Raw genomic sequence first — 17,210 nt, 5'->3', positions numbered from 1 at the left:
GTAGGTAGTTTGTTTGAGATGTTCTATAGATGATCCAAGGAAACCCTAGTGAGTGGGAAGAGCTGAGAGAGGGAAGGTGGCCAGAAGAGGGTATGGTATCAAGCAAGTTACCACTGGGGGCAGTGGGCCTTCATGGCCCAGGGAAAGGCTGGGAGTGCGTGTAGAAACACACCTGTGAGTTGTCCTACCCCAGGGTGAGAGACCCGGGTAGTCACCTATGTCCACTGACCATTGGATTGAGGGCTGCCCAGCAGCAGGAGGTATTAATTCCTCAGCCTTTCTGGCCTGCTGGGCAGCACTGCTGAATAAAATGGGCTTTGAAATCCTCAAAGAGATGGAGATTCTGCAGCTGGGATGTAACTGCAAGGGGATCTGGGTGGGTCCCAAACACTACACCCTGTGATAGACATGAGAGAAGCCAGGCAGTGATTAAAACACAGCATTCATCTTGGGGGTGCTCCAGTTTGGTAGCTCTTCCTGAGTTCTCATTCTGCCTCTGTCATATACGAGCTGTGTGACTCTCAGCAAGTAACTCAATATCTGTGTGCTCTAGCTTTTTCAACTATGAAATAGGTAGTCAGCCTACCTTACAGGACTGTGAAAATAAAATGAATTATTATATGAAAAGTGCTTGGAACAACCCCTTGCACATAACAAGTGCTTGCCCCAAAGTAATGAGCACGCTTTCATTATTGTCTCTGGGAGTTTGAGCCTAGAAGGCCCTTCTAAGGAAGTTTGTGGTTCATCCTGTTGTTAATTATAGGTCCCCTCACTAAGCAAGGCCAAGCAGAGGTGACTTCTTTACACTGCCTGGGAAAATTGGGTTGAGTGAGACAGGAGGTAGAGGGACCAATTTGGAGACTTCTGGAATAATCCAGAACAGCTCTCATGAAGCAGGAAGGAAGAGCCTGTTTAGATTAGGTTCCGGAGGAAACTGGAGGCGTGTTCACAGAGTCATTAGGTATATACAAGTCACAGAGGAATTTTGCTAAAAGTAGGAGCGGGTTTCTTTCTTTCTTTCTGATAGTGATGGGGATGGAAACAAGGGCCTCGTCCAAGCAAATGCTCTACCACTGAGCTGCATTCCCAGCCCCTGGAAATACTTTTTAAAATAGTGGGTGATATTAAGACGTAGGAATGATTCAGTATAAGGTAAAATTAACCACGACTGAGAATCCTCAGAGGCAAATCCCAGGCGGCTACAGAGAAAGGGAGACAAGTGTAAAAACAAAAACAGCGTGATGCGTCTTGGATAGAAGCAGGGCACTGACTGTAAGAACGACTCCTCCTTTACAGACTGGTAGTTCGTTTTCCAGAGGTTGAACAGTCTGGGACGTGGTGGAACGGAATCCGGACCACGTTACTCCACTCCCTGGGAAGCGAACCCCACCTTCCAGGGTCTAGAAAAGGGCAGATGCCCCAGCGCAGGAGGGCCCCCGGCGAGGGGGCGGGGCCTCGTGCGGGGCGGGAGGAGTGAAGAGGGCGGGGCTTGCTTGGGAGGAGGTCCTTGATGACCTGGCTCTGGAGAGCGGGCAGTGACAGTCCACTCCTGGCTAACGTGAAACGGGTCGCCTCGGCTTGTGAGGAAAGCAAGCTGCTCTTAGAGGGTCCAGAACCTGCGGGACCGCAATGTTGGGCCAATGAAAGACCTCGGAATATGGGCCTGCGCGAGTCTCGTCTGGTGGAAGAGGACAAGGAACGTGGCCTGTAGATGAAAAAAAGAAGAGGGTTTGCGGTCTGCAGCGCGAACCAATGAGAAGCAGGGGAGGTGGGGCCTGTGCACAAATTGGCCAGTAAAGACAAAGCTTTTACGGGCGGGTTCCTCCCCCTCCACAGCGTGGCTCCAGTTCTGCGCATGCGCTTTTAGGTGGACTACGGGGCGCCGCTGAGCCAAGTGGGCAAAAGGAACAAGCAGTGCGCTCGGGTCACATGACACGGGGGTGCCGAATTCCGCTGGAGTCAGGGCCACTTCCTGTAGGTGAAGGTTGAAGGACCCTAAGGGTCGAGCTGGCATAGAAGCATACTGTGCATGTTGACCTCGATTCGCGACTTGAGGTCGAGAGTCGGCCTTGGAATTCGTGCTGTCCAACGGAGAGAGGCCTGGCTTGGGCCAAGAGGGTCGCACTCGCTAACTTGGGGGCGTGGTCTCCTGCGTCTTGGTGACGTAGACGTGGGGTGGGCTCTCCACTGGGCTTGAGATTGGGGGTCCTGTGTAAAAGAGGGGCGGGGCTTCCCGCTGATACATTGACAAATAGGTAAGTGGGAAGAATAACTGTTATTAGTGCCGTTGTCGCATTGGTTTAGCTTGAGTGGTGGTGACGTAAGGGAGTGGGGTTGGAGTCGTGAGAGGCGTGGCCCGGCCTCGGGAGGCGCGGCTAGCCTCTGACGCGTTTGGGGCGTGGTCTGATAGGATTGGGGGCGTGGCCTCTTAGAAACTCTCGATAAGGGGCGTGGCCCAGGATCCTACCTGGAAGAGGGGACGTGCCTTCTTCCGGTTGGGATTGTCGGTGGCGCCCAGGTCTTGGCACTGAGCTTTTCTCCCTTAGGTTCCACCTCATGGAGAACCCCGCGGTCACCGCCCCTGCCGAGGGCTTCTTCCCCTCGTTCCTGCTCGTGACTTGCGGAACACTGTTGGCTGCCCTGCTGGGCGCCGCTCACAGACTGGGGCTCTTCTATCAGCTGATGCACAAGGTGCCAGGGCACAGCGGGAGGCGGGCTGGGGACACCCAAGGAAGGAGGGCCCTTATGGTGCGCTTCCAACTCAACTCAGTTTACAGGTGGGGAAAGCGAGTCTCAACTAGTCCAGAGTGGTGGGGAGAGTTTTTCTAAGGCTTAGCCCCCATTTCCAAGTTGTATGTGGGTCCTGGACTTTGCCACTACTAAGAGATAAGGGAAACTATCGGTGCCTGGACACACACACTCCGCCTGCCTCTTTACCCAGGGGCCTGAGCCCTTATCACAGAGCAGAGGACACCACCTAGGATCGTGCTGCCTTAGCCCAGTGGCATAAGTGGGCTGAAGGCAGACATGAGAGGGTGTGGCTGTGATAATTGAAATCTGCTGAGCTTAACGTTTTAGAGGAATTTTCTCACCCATCCCTACCCACCTCCTGAAAGCAGGTGCTGCTGTTTCTTTTCTCATTTCCTCAAGAGGAAATGGTGGTCCAGAGAGGTTGTTTACCCTGGGCCATAGGTTTGGGTAGAGCTGACCCCCCAAGTCTCACTCCAGACCACTTGCTGTCTGTCAAGAATTTACTCCTTCCCAGACCCTTTCCTCAGTCCCTCCCTCTTCTAGTGAGGAGCCATGTCACTGATGTTGAAGTTTGTAGAGATTTAAGGTGATGAGGATGCTGGGGCTGGGATGCTTGGCTCAGTCTGTGCTAGCAGGCGTGCTTCTGTCAGGCATGTGGTGGCCGGCAGCTTGCCAGCTGGCCCTGGGCCTGCTCAACAGTGAGTGGGAAGGATCAGGTAGGCTGAAGTAGCAGTCCAAGTGCCTGGCCCTGCAGGGATACCAGTGAACAGGCAGGAGTCCCTGCTAGTGGCTCCCTGCCCTGGCTATACTCCTGTGGGTTCAGTATATCCATCTTCCCTCTCTTCTTGTCCCAAGAAAGGCAGTGTAACATGGGTGCTTAAGAAAGAGGGTTCTTTCTATTGAACTTTGAATCTTGTTTGGGCAAGTCTTGGTGTCCTCACCTGGATGAGAGAGATGATAAGAAGAGAATATGATAAGATGAGGTGCCCTGCCCTGAGCCTAATGTATAGTATGGTATGTGTTTAACCAACACCCAAGTTACCCTGACCTCTGACCTTGCTCCTGGCCCTTCTCCCAGCTGCCCATGCTGTAGCCCTTGACAGTCTTGCTCTTGTGGCTCAGGTGGACGAGACGAGTGTCCGGCATGGAGGGGAAAATGTGGCAGCTGTGCTGAGGGCCCACGGTGTACGGTTCATTTTCACACTGGTTGGTGGGCACATTTCCCCGCTTCTGGTGGCCTGTGAGAAGCTGGGCATCCGCGTGGTAGACACGCGCCATGAGGTCACTGCTGTCTTTGCCGCTGATGCTGTGGCTCGCCTGACAGGTGAGGGCAGTACAGAGAGGACTGGGGGCTGGTGGGACAGTGGCATAGGGCATCTCTGAGTAAGAGTGGCTTTTGGGAGGTAGGAGGATGGCTGGAGGGTGGGCATGGCTGTGACAGGGTCTTTGTTTCAGGGACGGTGGGTGTGGCAGCAGTGACGGCAGGTCCTGGCCTCACCAATACAGTGACTGCTGTGAAGAATGCTCAGGTGGCACAGTCCCCAGTCCTGCTCCTGGGAGGGGCCGCCAGTACCTTGCTGCAGGTGCCTATCCTTGTGGAGTGCAGGGGCTTTAGGGAGGTTCCAAGGGGCTCATATGGTAATGGTCACACCCTGTCTCTGCCAGAAACGGGGTGCTCTCCAGGCCATTGATCAGATGTCCCTATTCCGGCCACTCTGCAAGTTCTGTGCATCTGTACGGAGGGTGCGGGACATTATTCCCACCCTGAGGGCTGCAATGGCAGCTGCCCAGTCGGGCACCCCAGGTAGGTGGGGTGGAGTGCTGGGCAGTGGTTAGACCTAGAGGCTGGGGGAGGTGCTGCAGGCTCAGCCTCCTCCCTGACCCCATAGGTCCAGTGTTTGTGGAGCTTCCTGTCGATGTGCTGTACCCCTACTACATGGTCCAGAAGGAGATGGTGCCAGCCAAGTTGCCCAAAGGCCTCATGGGTCGAGTGATCTCCTGGTGAATAGAGCCATTCCCACTACACTGTCCCCCCTCCCCCGCTCACCTGCAGCCTCCTCTTTGCACACATCCATCCTCCTTTGACTCATTCATTGATTTGAACATGGACTGAGAGAAACCAGCTGTGGGGAGAGCATCCAAAGTAGAAGGAACTGCATGTGCAAAGGTCCTGAGGCAGGAATGAAATTGGTGGGTTGGGAAAGCAAGGTGGCAGCAGGTGAGCAGGGTGGAGAGGGAAAGAGGCTGAGCTCAAAGTAGCCCTCCTTCTCTTCCTCCTCCTCCTGTTTCTCCTTTCCCCTTCCCCTCTGCCTTTCCCTTTGCTTGTCTTTGCTCCTGCTTCAATATTTAGTGAGCCCCAGCTATGGCATGGGGTGACATTGATGGACAAGATAGGTCTCTTAGAAGTAATCTGGGGGCTGGCTCAAGCAACAGGGAATTTATTTTATGGCCTTGTTCTTGATGCTCTTAGCCCTCTGGACTCCTGATCACCTGTTCCCTACTTCTCTCTCTCTCCCTCCACACCCCTGTCGTGGTGCCCCTTTCAAGGCTAGCTCTTCCCTTGCCTTTCCTTTAAACTGTGGGTTCTCATGGGTCTGTCTTTGGCCTCATCTCTCTCTCTGCAACCTTGACTCCTTAACAGCAATCATGCTTCTGGCTTCGAGCTCCAGTGGCTTCCTGCCAACACCCACGTATCTGTCTTTAGTTGGATTGAGAGTTCCCTGAGGGCAAGGCCTGGGCAAGATTTCTCTTTGCCTCCAGGGCCTTAAGAAAACTCAAGGCTTCGGAAAACGCTCTTAACAAACAGGGGAACAATGTTAATAACTCCGGCTTGGTTGAATGCTTCGCAAAGTACCTTATACCCTTGGTTGAAGCTTGGAAGGGAAGGTTTTTTTTTTTTTTTTTTTTTTTTTTTTAAATAAATGGAGGAGGAAGCTGAGAAAGGTGAAGTCACTTGCTCAAAGTCACACAGCTAGGAAGTGGCATAACCTGGGGGGCCCAAGCCGACATCTACCTGACCCACAGGCACCACCCCCATCCTGACACCTTGCGTTTGCATTACTTGTTTCTGCAGGGACCTTGTCAAGTTGGGGAGGCCACAGAGGCTTCTGAGAGCAGACAGGCAGCTGGAAGCTTGGTGTCCCTAGGCCATTGCTTATGCACCTCTGTTCTTTCCACTTTGCTCCCAGTCGCTTTCCTGGTCCCTCACCTTCCTTGGCTGAAATCCCTCTGGTGCACTCTGGTAATTGGCTGCTTCATTTCCTCCTCGCAGGTACTTAAAGAATTGCCTGGCCAACCTGTTTGTGGGGGCTTGGGAACCTCAGCCTGAAGGGCCCCTGCCCCTGGACATCCCCCAGGCATCCCCTCAACAGGTGAATTCCTTACCTGGCCCAGGTTCCCCATCTGGCAGAGCTCTACAGACCCTCTCCCAGAGCCAGGATTGGGACCTTAGTCTTGCGGGCGGATGGTGACTCAGGGACAACCCTTTGAGCCCCACTTCTTGCCCCAGGTTCAGCGCTGTGTGGAGATCCTGAGCCGGGCCAAGAAGCCCCTGTTGTTGCTGGGGAGTCAGGCCCTGCTGCCCCCAGTACCTGCTGACAAGCTTCGGTGAGGAGCTCTAGCCTAGCCCTTGTTCCCAATCCCTGGTCTTCTGGTGCCCTGTGGGGAGGGAGGAGGCCCTGGGCACATTGATCACTGCTTTGCCTGAACCCCCAGGGCTGCTGTGGAGACCCTAGGCGTCCCCTGCTTCCTGGGGGGGATGGCACGGGGGCTGCTGGGCCGCAACCACCCCCTCCACATCCGGCAGAACCGCGGTGCAGCCCTGAAGAAAGCAGATGTTGTCCTCCTGGCAGGTGGGCCTCAGCACCCTCCCTCCCTCCAGAAACCTCCTTCCCCATGACTCTGCCCCTCCTCATCACTGATACCCGCCCCCCACCACCTGCCCTCTTTCCTCTGCCTTCACACCTTCCCTTTTGAACAGTCTTGAGTCTGAAATTCTGCTGAACCCCTTCCAGGATGCAGTTGTGTGCTGTGCCTGGGCTTCCACTGAGGGTGAACCCTAGTGTCCCTGCCGTGTCTTACATTTACACAAAAAGCCCTTTGAATCCTGTGCCAAGTGCATAATAGGCATTCTCTGTATACAGTCTTACTGTATACAGTCAGGCATTTCTTAACAACAGGGTTACATCCTGAGAGATGTATTGTGTGAACATCATCAAGTGAACTTATGAAAAATAATGTGGCTGTGACATCACTGGGTGATGTCATGTCATGGGACCATAGTCACATGTGTGTGTGATCTGCCACTGACCAGAACATTGTTATGTGGTTCCAGGACTGTAATAACCTTCCCCAAACTCAGTGATTTCTTAAGACCTACCTAGAGGTTTGGTGGTAATTCTGGGTTTGGTCAGACTGGTTCATGAGTCTAACTCTGGCCAGGCAGCTGTGCTAATGGAGATGGGCCTTGCTCATTTATTTGGGAATTGCCTGGCTCTGTGGCTGTTCAAGGGTGTCTCGGCTGGATAACCAAGTCTCCATGTTTACCTCCATGTTCTGCATCCTCCAGCAGCCAGCAGGCTAGCCTGGGTTGGGTCACTATTTGGAGGATGAGAGACATGCTTTTTTTTTTTTTTTTGGTTTTTTGAGGCAGGGTCTTGTGAAGTCACTAGGGCCTCTCTGAGTTACTGAGGTTGGCTTTGAACTTGTGATTATCCTGTTTTAGTCTCCTGAGTTTCTGGGATTACAGGTGTGTGCCACCACACCTGGCCTCTTTTTTTTTCTTTGCTATGCTGGAGATTGAACCCATGGCCTTGTGCATGGCAGGCAAGCTCTGTACTACTGAGCTCCCATCTTTGCCTTGAGGCGTCTTTACCCTGGTCTTAGGAATGGCATGCTATTGCTTCTGCCACATTCTGTTGGCCAGAGCTGCTCATGACGCCAGCCCAGATTCAAGAGCTGCAAAGTCATTGCAAATGGTATAGGAACAGGGAGAGGTGAAGAATGGGAACTATATAACAGTGTCCACAGTGGATTAAAAGTAAGGTAGTGGGCATCACCTAGGGCACTGACCCTCTGATATTGATGCCCTATCCCTCATCCCAGGAGCTGTGTGTGACTTTCGCCTCTCCTATGGCCGTATCCTCAGCCATAAGAGCAAGATAATTATCATCAATCGGAACCGAGATGATATGTTGCTCAACTCAGACATCTTCTGGAAGCCCCAGGAGGCTGTGCAGGGTGAGCCCCCAGTATCCTCACCATTTACATGGTCGCTCTCCTCATGGCCTCTGCTGCAGCTGACTTGAGCTGGGTACTGGGAGATCAAGGCCCAGACCCTGCCCTATGGGACACCCAGGCAACCTGAGACACATTTGGTTGTCAGGCTGGTGGGTGTTTCCATAGGAACAAATGGAGAGGTGGGTATGGGGGTAGGGGGCTGGAAATGTGCACATGATCACTTGCTTGGGTACATTTGAACTGCCTGTTGCCCTCTCTGTGTCAGCTTATTTGTTGGCCCCTGAGACTCTGCATCCCATCCCTTTCTGTGCTCTACTTTGCTCGTCATTCTGAGGACAGCGATTCTCCCCCATGGTGTGGGAGCATTCTTAGGTGGGCAGCAGGTCTAGTGTATTTGTGTTTGGGAATGTCCACCCTACCAGCTGGTGGGCATTCACCTGGAAGGGGAACTGGCAGAGGAGGAGAAGGGCTGTTTAGGGCCAGGACAGAAAGGACATGGCCCAAAGTGGGAAAAGACTGAGTGAGGAACTGAACATCTCCAGGCCTCCGATCACTTCTCAAGTGGGGTGTTTACTCATTCACCACCTGGATGCTCACTGCAGGCTCCTGTGTGCCTTAGTTTGAGAGACCTCCTTAAGTGGGGCAGAGCTATTTTTATTGCTGTGTTTTGAAAGTAGAATTGACAGGACTTCATGATATGGGGTGTAAGGGACAGGGAGGTGACGAGGTTGGATTGGATTTGTAACTTGCTTTGTATTCCCTAAACCTCATTTCCCTGGTTTGTGCTGTGTCTTGCCAGGGCTGCCCTTATCTGGTTCTGGTGACTTAGGTGTGTTTAGCCTGTTTTGCCCTAGGAGAACCCTGGCCTGCTTCCATGCCTTCTGCTTGGATGCTGCTCTTGGCTTCCTGCCATCTTCAGGCCTCCGGTGCTGAGGGCAGGAGGAAGGCACTGCTTTGAAGCCGTGCTCTCTCTGTTCTCTAGGAGATGTGGCCTCCTTCATGCTGAAGCTGGTAGAAGGCCTTCAGGGCCAGATGTGGGCTCCAGAGTGGGCAGAAGAGCTGCGGGAAGCGGATCGGCAGAAGGAGCAGACCTTTCGGTGGGGGCTGGATGGCGTGGACATGGGAGGGTGTGTTCCCAGCAGGCTCTGCCATGGGGCCTACTGACTTTTTGCAGCCCTGTTGTAGGGAGAAGGCAGCGATGCCTGTAGCCCAGCACCTGAACCCATTGCGGGTGTTGCAGCTGGTGGAGGAGACTCTGCCTGACAACTCCTTTCTTGTGGTTGATGGTGGGGACTTCGTAGCAACTGCTGCCTACCTGGTACAGCCCCGAGGCCCCCTGCGCTGGCTTGATCCTGGTAAGGAGAAGCCCACACCTAGGGAAGCTTTCATAATCCAGACCCTTCACAACTATCTGTATTTTTTGTCCTTCTAGGGGCCTTTGGGACTTTGGGAGTTGGCGCAGGGTTTGCACTTGGGGCCAAGCTGTGCCAGCCAGATGCTGAGGTGAGGTGCGGGAAATGGGAGACTTCTTTTTTCTGGGTCATGAGCCGCCCTAACCATTCTTGTTCCCCCTACCAGGTCTGGTGTCTGTTTGGGGATGGAGCCTTTGGTTACAGTCTCATTGAGTTTGACACATTCGTCAGACACAAGGTAACTGGGTTTCCCTGAGGGAAGCTTAGAGCCCCTTCTGGGAGAGGCTGTCAGGGGTGGGCTGAGAAGGGGTAGCCTCTGTGGCAGAGGCCCTGTTTTCTGGCTAGACTGGCCTTTGGGTTGAAGGTTGTGCCTGGCCCTATTTTTTTTTCCTGCAGATTCCAGTGATGGCCTTGGTAGGCAATGATGCTGGCTGGACCCAGATTTCTCGGGAGCAGGTGCCCAGATTGGGCAGCAATGTGGCCTGTGGCCTGGCCTACACTGGTGAGGGGTCTGGGCAGGGTGTGTGTGGGTAGGTGGGGTCCTATCTCAGGCCCATCAGGGCTAGTGTTCCTCTCCTGGACTGGCTACATTCTGGGCTGGGCCTCTGCCAGTATCTGACTTGCTCTCTTTTAGATTATCACAAAGCAGCCATGGGTCTGGGGGCCCAGGGCTTGCTACTCTCACGGGAGAATGAAGATCATGTGGTCAAGGTGCTGCGTGATGGCCAGCAGCAGTGCCGGGATGGCCACCCAGTCGTGATCAACATTCTCATTGGGAGGACGGACTTCCGTGATGGCTCCATTTCTGTATAGGGCCTTGTGGGTCAGTACACTTGGCTCCCTTCCTATATCTGGACTTCCTGGATGGTTTAGAGTCTCATCCTTGCCTGCTCTGAGCCTATTCCATGAGGTCAATAACTACAGTTATCCCGAGAAAGGTGTGGAGGGATCAAAGCTCAAGAGGTACCAGACAGCCATGGAGAACCTTGGGCCTTTGTCTCTGTGGGTCCAACTGTGCCTCTCTACCCTCCTCTCTTACGTAAGGACTGAATAAATCACTTCTGGCCCAGGTGGGCCCAAGGACTCAGCTGCAGAACCTGTGCATATTGATTTATTGTCCACAAAGATGGAGGTGAGGGAAAGAAGAGGGAGACAGGAAGGGTACCTTACTCTCCCACTGGCTTACTGGGGATTTCAGGGTGCCTGGGCACTGCAAACTCTTCTCCCCTCTGTGGTCCCTGAAAGTCCCACATACCCGCTCTAGTCGGGCCCATGCACACTAGTCCTCACACACAGACACACACATGCACGGAGGCAATAAATATGTTCCGTACCAAAGTGCCCCCAACCTGACACTTCAGGTGGGGTCCCTCCAAAAGGGAGGGGTTAAGTGCTCAATTTTTTCAGGAGTGGGGAATGGGAGCTTGGGAGGGTAAGAGACAGACTCTGTTATCTCCATTTGCTGGTTGGAGGCCAATCATGGGGTCTTCCCTGGAAAAGAGGGTGGGGAAACCAGCTCGCTCTTTATAAACCCCAGGCTGCCCCTATCCAGCTGGAGCCAGGATAGGGGCTGTTCCCCTCAACAGCACCTCATGATAGCCCTTGGACCCTCTGAGGGAGGGAGAAATGGAGTGCAGTGCTCAAAGCTAATACTGATTTGGTTGGCAGCAGCAAGAGGACTGACTAGGGTTTCTCACCACCCTAGGTGATGCTCACAGTAATTGGTATTTCCCTGGCAAAGGGGAGGCAAGAGAGGCCAGCCTAGCAAGCAGGAATCTGCCTTTTGGCAGCAAGAGAAGCCCTGGTGCTCAGAAAATATGGCTCTGACAGCTTGTCCCTAATATCCCTGCTGCCTGGCCTTTGCAGTAACTAGTGCCCAAATACAGGCCGCTGGAAGCTGGGAGTGATTCTCGGCATGAGAGGTTGGTACCTTGACAACTCCCTAGAAACCAGGAGTTCGGCCTGAGCAACAGGTCTGGGCCTCTCAGGTCATTAGGGCACTGCCTTAGCTACGAGGAACCTTCCTTAGTAACCAGGGGCCCGCCCGCTCTGCGGGCTCAGAGGCACACGTTGATCTGCTTGGAGAGTTCTCTCTCCAGGTCCAGGATGAGGGCGTCAAAGTCTTTGAGATTCAGGTGCGGGTTGAAAGGCGCGTCAAACTCGTCTTCAAAGTCTGCAGCGCCCCTTGGTCCGCCAGCTTCCTCGTCGTCGTCGTCGTCCTCGCTGTCGCTGCCAGTCACGTGGTCGTAGTCGGGCCCAGACAGGAAATCCCGCCCACAGGGTAGGAAGTCCCGCCCGCAAACGCTCCAGTCGCCAGCGTAGCGGTTGCTGGGAGGGCTTTCTGGGCCTCCGCGGCCGCGGGGCCGAGTCACCACTTCGGGGCCCGCTAGCGGCAAGTGCAGAGGTGGCTGTCGTTTGGGCCGCAAGTATGGTGCGACCTCCGGAGCCTCTGGGGGCCGGCGGGGATCTGCGGGAGCGGAGGGCGAGCTTGTGGTGACTTCCACGCACATTGAGCAGCATCGAGGACCTGATTGGCCTCTGGAAAGGCAAAGCCTTGGACCGCATTAGCATTTCATTGGCGGGCTAGAACTGGTTGCTTAGGCAACCGGGCCTGAATGGTCCGCCAGGAGGCGGGGCCTCTGGCCGCATCAAAGAGGGATTGGCTGGAGCTGAACCGGTTGCTGAGGCAACCGGGTAGCGGTTTACCTGCGAGGGGGCGTGGCCTGCTATAAATCCCAGAATTTAGCCACAGGGGAACACATCTCCACGACTGCCTTTCTGTATTGGCGGCGCAGGCCGTGAGTGTACTCACCTGGCCAAGACTGCAGCAGGTAGTGGAGCACCTCGATGTGCCGTTTGAAGTCCACTGCGCTGGCGAGGCCTGGGCCAGTGTTGCGTATGCGGGGCCAGGCGGGTGCCTGGCGCGCTGGCAGCAACACTGGCCCAAAGCACACAGCCAGGTTCTGCGGAGTCATGCGGTTGTGGGCGTGGAAGGAGGAGACAAGGCGCAGGTGGTCCAGGAGAAGCGTTAGCGTGGCCTGGGGAGAGGGTTGCGATGGTGGGCAGGAGGCAGGCAAAGTTGAACCCCTGATGCCCCTGTGAGATACTAAGATGGCTCAGAGTGGGAAACAGGTTCAAGGTTTCATAACTGGAAGGAGGCTGAGATAAGACTATTAATCACTAGATATTAGTATGAGGATACCATTTTGCTGGAGGGGGGAGATTGAGGCTAAGGACAGTTTAGCTTTGGAATGACAGAGGTTGGGCCCACTCCTCTGTTAGGCTGGGTTGTCATGAATCCCATTATACAGATGAAGGAATTGAGGCCCAGGGAGGGAAAGAACTTGTCCAAGATCTCACAGTCAGGAATTTCTCTTCCTAGTAGGTAGACGGATCTGTATTTTTACTCTGTGTTTGAAATATCCAGAGTCTGTGTTTGAAATATCCTGACTCTGACCTTGGGCAATTCACTTAATTGTTTTGGGCCTCAGTTTCCAAATTGGTATTGCTCACTCCATGTCCTGCAGCTCCCATTGATACCACCAGGGCCAACTCACCCTTTCCACATCTGGCAGGCAGTTGAGGAGGCTGCGGGTGCCTTCAGGACTTGGGTGAACTCTGCTTGGGGGCCCTTGGGCCATGGCCTCCAAAACCACCTGATAGAGGGGCTGGGTGATGAGTGGGGTAGGCAACTCTCGAAGATAATCCTTGAGGATGCCTGCAGACACAGGGCCCCCTCTGGTCAGAGCACCCCTGGCTTCTGAGGCCAGAGGGGTCCCCGAGGCTGGAAGTGGGTAGAAGAAGAGGAGAGCAGATGCAGGAGAGTGAAAACAGGTTAGACATGAGGGGTGAGGTCCTAGCAGGGCCACCAGACCAGCTTTGAGGTGAGGGTTGAAAGGAAGTGAGTAAGCAGGGGAATGGGGGCTAGGCTGACCTGTGATGACATTGATATCTGGGTACAGGTCCTCGGAGAGGCAGACAGCTGCACTGTCTCGCTCAAAGGCATCCCGAAGCTCTTTCTTCACTGCTGCTGAGCCACACAGACGGTACAGCCCTACTACCTGGGTGTGGGGACAGAGAGAGGATGTCCTGCTGGGGCCACAGACTGATCAGACCCCAGTGGGTTGGGGGATGGAGGTCTGGGCCAGGGTGTCAGTGGACATTGGGCTTGGAGGGTGGGAACTGACTACCACTGGCTGCTTCCTACTCCAACGACACTTGTCAGGGAGTTCTTCCCTGGGTGCTCAGATAACCTGTCCTCACAACCCTTTGTTTGGATCTGTCATCTTGGCTCCCACCTCCTCTGACTTTTCAAGTAGCTTCTTATATCCTCCAGGAAGCTTCTCTGTCAGCCAAGCCAGGTCCTGCTTTAAGCTCTCCTAGCTCCTGGGTACCTCCTCCTTTTAACTTGCCTTCCAGTTGCAGTCTTACATTTGTGAGCTGCTAGACTTTTCTGAGACTCTGAGCTTGTGAGGGCCAGGATCCTGTTATCAAATGGGTGGGTTACCCATGGGTTCTGACTTGGCGTGTGGGGAGGTGTGTCTCTTGCCCTTATCTAAGCTAGGGTTGGAACTAGGAGTAGCCCAGGCTGGAGGATAGGTGTTCATACCCTGGGGTCTTGGGAGTGGGTCTAAGGTTTGGGGGTCAGCAGATGGGGGGGGGCTGGGACTTACCCGAAGCCCTCGGCGCTCAATCTGCCCAACACACTTCTGAATGATGAGAGGCACTTGACCTGGAGGCTGCTCCCGCTCCACCAGCAGCGGCAGGGGCAGCCCAAAGACACGGGGCTCAGCTGTGGCAGGTGCTTCCTGCTGCTCCGACAAGGTCAGTTTGGCATACAGCAGTCCCTGGGGTTCCAGGCGTATGGCCAGCTGCTGGGCCTGGCACCCTGAGGACACAGAGAAGTTCCTGTGTCCTGGCCCCGCCGCTAGGCCAGGCCACACCCTTCGCCCTTCACTTAGCCCCCTAAGCTGGGTCCTGTGTCATATCCCTCTCCTAAAATTCCATTCCATGTCCTACCTCGGAAGACTGTGGGCAGCAGCACAGTGCCCTGAGCACAGGGCCTGTGCCGCCTCACACCAGGGTCCCAGGCAAGCACTAGGGCCCGCAGTAGCTGGGCTGCCTCCAGCTCCAGGTGAAAGGTGTGGTCCAGCCTTAGGAAGTCTGGTCCACTTCTCAGTGGCCCTGTCCGGGCCCGGGCCACTCCATCCACTTGCAGCAGGCAGCAGAGGTCTCTTGGGGTGGCCGCTGATGTTGGCCGCAGCCCCCCAAGCCCGTACAGGTGCAGGCTGAGGCGGCCCCAGAGTGCAGCAGGGGGTGCTCGGGCTGCTGAGTCCACCTCATAGGGCTGGAAGGTGGTGGGTGATGGGGGCCCTGCCGGGCGCTCTGGTGAGTCGCCATCACTGAGGTACCCAGCCTTCGGGCTCCGAGTGCCCCCGATCACTGCTGCCCGCCTTGGGGCCCCCACACTGCTGTCCAGGTGGTATCGGCTGATGACAGAGCCAGCAGGAGCAGCCCTCTCCCGCTCCCTGCCAGCCCGGGGGCCTCGCAGGCTCAGGCGGCGACGCAGCTCTGGCAGCTTCTTCATCTTCATGGAGAGGCGCCGGGCAGGGCCTGGGGACTTGGTGCGGGAGGTTTTGGTTGGGGGACTGGCGGGGGCTGCACCTATGAGAAGAGCAGACCTCAGGGTCCAGAACCTGGTCTGGGGACAGGGTATGAGGCATGTGTGCACCTAGGGAGGGACTGGGGACATGTGAGGCTTGAGGTCACTGGGAATGGGGAGGCAAGTGTGAGGCTTGTGCTTACCTTGGTGGGTAGGGCCCTCTGGCTCAGCTGAGCCTGGCTGTGGTCCCAAGGACTCAGGTACTGGGGATCTGGGGTCTTCCTCAGGGATGGGGTTGTACCAGATCTCGCCGGCAGGCTCTCCACTGCTAGATGTTCCTGGCCCCAAAACTGCTTCCTCAGGTGGCTTGGCCCCACTCAGCACCCATCTGCGGCTGCTGGGCTCCAAGCTCTGCAAGTAGGCTCCCCTACCTGTAGGGCTCCGAGATGTCTCAGGGCTCGGGGGACCCTCTGCTCCAGCCTGGGACCCTTCGAGGGCCTGGGGCTCTGGTTCTGGAGGGTTGGGCTCTGGGCGCTGGGCTGGTCGTCCTGGTGGAGAGCAAAGGGAGTGAGACTCAGCTCCTTACCAGAGCAGCCCCAGCATAGGGTTCTTCCCCTAGCAGGGCTGTGGTTGGGGTCCACTTAGTATTGGCCCTCACTCCATGCAATTGATTTGACAGGTGGGAATGCCCTTCCAGTTTTTGGTGCCTGCTGGTTTGTTTGGAATGGGACACCACCAGCTAGTGATCTCCTCAGCTGCCAGTTTAAGAGTCCCCTCTCAGTCCCTAGCATTCCAAAGGGGACTATGTTCTTCCAGGATCAGGGGTCCAGGTCAGGTGTCTTTGGGCCCACAGGCCCTTTATTCCTGTCTCCACTCTTCCAGCTCTCTCATTAATCCTGGCATGGAGGCCTGTCCTGTCCCCTCTCACTGGGTGGCCTTGGGCAAGTCACTTCCCCTCTTTGAGCCTCAGTGTCTGCCATGCGGAATGGGAAGATGCAACGCCCACCTCTGGGGAGACTTTAGGGTGTTAGTGTGGGAAGGGCTTCCAAGACATCATGTTATGGCTAAACGCAAGCCCTCAGCGGATGCTGGCTTGAACGGCTCCTGGGACAGGAGCAGGCATGATGACAAATGGAACAACGAAGACCAGTTGAATGCTGGTTCTCTCTGCAGCACCCAGTTCTTCCAAACTCTGTCCCGCTCCTAGGGTGGGCTCTGTCCCTTGGCTCAGCCCAGATCCCCAAAGTCAACGCCTTGTGGCCTCCGCTTTGCTCCATCCTCTGTCTGACATCATGGGCTACTTCCTGTGTGTGTTTATGTGTGGGTACCCTGTCACTTATCTGGCCCTGGGAACCTTGGAAATCTTTGGAAAGGAAGGAGGGGTCAGGTCCATGGAGTGGTCTGGCCTTTAACTGGTTCCTTCCTGGGCTCTCTGACCTATGTAGCTTTGGTTTCTCTGAGGCCTTGTCTTGCTGCCAGTTGACCCACAATTCTCATCACCTTGGGTTTCCACCCCCCACTCCACCCTGTTTCAGGGGTCTCTATCATCAGTAGCAGAGGTCAAAGAGCTCTGGCCCAATCACCCAACTGCGGTGTGCCTTAGTTTCTCCATTTTCATAAGAAGGTACAATTTCCTGGGACTGCCCACGGCAGGCGCAGCTGCAGTCACTGGGGGAGCAGCTGCAGTCCTCAGAGTGCCGCTTCTCTCTCTGTGCAGGAGTACGCCCCCCATCTCCCATCCTGGCCTCCGGAGCTCCTGGTGCCCCCTTCGTCCTGCCTGATGGGGCCCCAGCGTCCCGGTGTCTGGGCCTCCCAGCCCCTCCTCCCCTCTACCCTCCAGGCGCTCCGTCGAGGCCCCATTTCCTGTCAGGGGTGAGGTCCCCCTCCCGGGCCTCCCAAGGAGCCCGCGGCGCTGGCATCTCAGGCCAGCTACACATAACGGTCCTCGCCCCCTCCCCCGCGGCCCCTTCCATCCAGGACCCTTGCCCGCCCGCGTCCTGAGCCTCTTGACCCACAGGAGGCTCTCCGGGGCTTCCCCGTCCTTCCAGTCGTCCCTGCTCGGGGTTCCTGGGACCCTAAGACGGGTGGGGCTCCGCGCCCTTTCCCTCCGCCGCGCCTCGCACTCACCGCGCTCCTTCGCGTCCGACTTTTTCCGGGGAAGTTTTTCCCGGCCCCGCAGGCGGGAGAAGGTTTTTCGGAGCAGGGGC

General features: G+C 55.6%; 2 protein-coding genes across 6 annotated transcripts; one reads left to right on the top strand and one right to left on the bottom strand.

Moving 5' to 3' along the window:
• Positions 1-1,532: 1,532 nt before the first annotated feature.
• Ilvbl (ilvB acetolactate synthase like) lies at positions 1,533-10,488 on the top strand. Of its 5 annotated transcripts, none has more exons than XM_048795539.1 (17): positions 1,533-1,768; positions 2,547-2,691; positions 3,402-3,467; positions 3,874-4,075; positions 4,207-4,334; positions 4,417-4,555; positions 4,641-4,752; positions 6,023-6,122; positions 6,260-6,357; positions 6,466-6,602; positions 7,855-7,989; positions 8,972-9,086; positions 9,175-9,344; positions 9,422-9,492; positions 9,568-9,639; positions 9,798-9,903; positions 10,036-10,488. In XM_048795539.1, exons 2-17 carry the CDS (start codon positions 2,557-2,559, stop codon positions 10,212-10,214), a joined length of 1,965 nt encoding a protein of 654 aa, XP_048651496.1. In that variant the 5' UTR covers positions 1,533-1,768; positions 2,547-2,556; the 3' UTR covers positions 10,215-10,488. The 5 variants fall into 5 exon arrangements, with proteins under 5 accessions (XP_048651496.1, XP_048651494.1, XP_015344653.1 ...); XM_048795537.1 differs by lacking the exon at positions 1,533-1,768 and adding an exon at positions 1,825-2,255; XM_048795538.1 differs by lacking the exon at positions 1,533-1,768 and adding an exon at positions 1,847-1,974.
• An 8-nt stretch (positions 10,489-10,496) lies between these two features.
• On the bottom strand, positions 10,497-17,209 carry Syde1 (synapse defective Rho GTPase homolog 1; the record flags this gene model as incomplete). Its single annotated transcript, XM_015488864.1, has 8 exons — positions 10,497-11,868; positions 12,214-12,439; positions 12,959-13,119; positions 13,336-13,462; positions 14,075-14,289; positions 14,421-15,065; positions 15,207-15,551; positions 17,131-17,209. Coding segments are annotated over 8 exons (2,208 nt in total), but the record flags the coding sequence as incomplete, so codon positions are not given.
• Position 17,210: the final 1 nt, after the last annotated feature.

Source organism: Marmota marmota, unplaced genomic scaffold (assembly GCF_001458135.2).
Source record: "Marmota marmota marmota unplaced genomic scaffold, marMar, whole genome shotgun sequence".
Taxonomy (NCBI): domain Eukaryota; kingdom Metazoa; phylum Chordata; class Mammalia; order Rodentia; family Sciuridae; genus Marmota; species Marmota marmota.
The sequence above is the reverse complement of the archived record's forward strand: the minus strand, read 5'-3'. Positions and strand labels throughout refer to the sequence as shown.

Coding starts and splice junctions, on each gene's coding strand:
- Ilvbl (XM_048795539.1), top strand. CDS start 2,557: ATGGAGAACCCCGCGGTCACCGCCCCTGCCGAGGGCTTCTTCCCCTCG. Junction 4,753..6,022: donor ATGGGTCGAGTGATCTCCTG/GTGAATAGAGCC, acceptor TCCTCCTCGCAG/GTACTTAAAGAATTGCCTGG. Junction 9,640..9,797: donor ACACATTCGTCAGACACAAG/GTAACTGGGTTT, acceptor TTTTTCCTGCAG/ATTCCAGTGATGGCCTTGGT.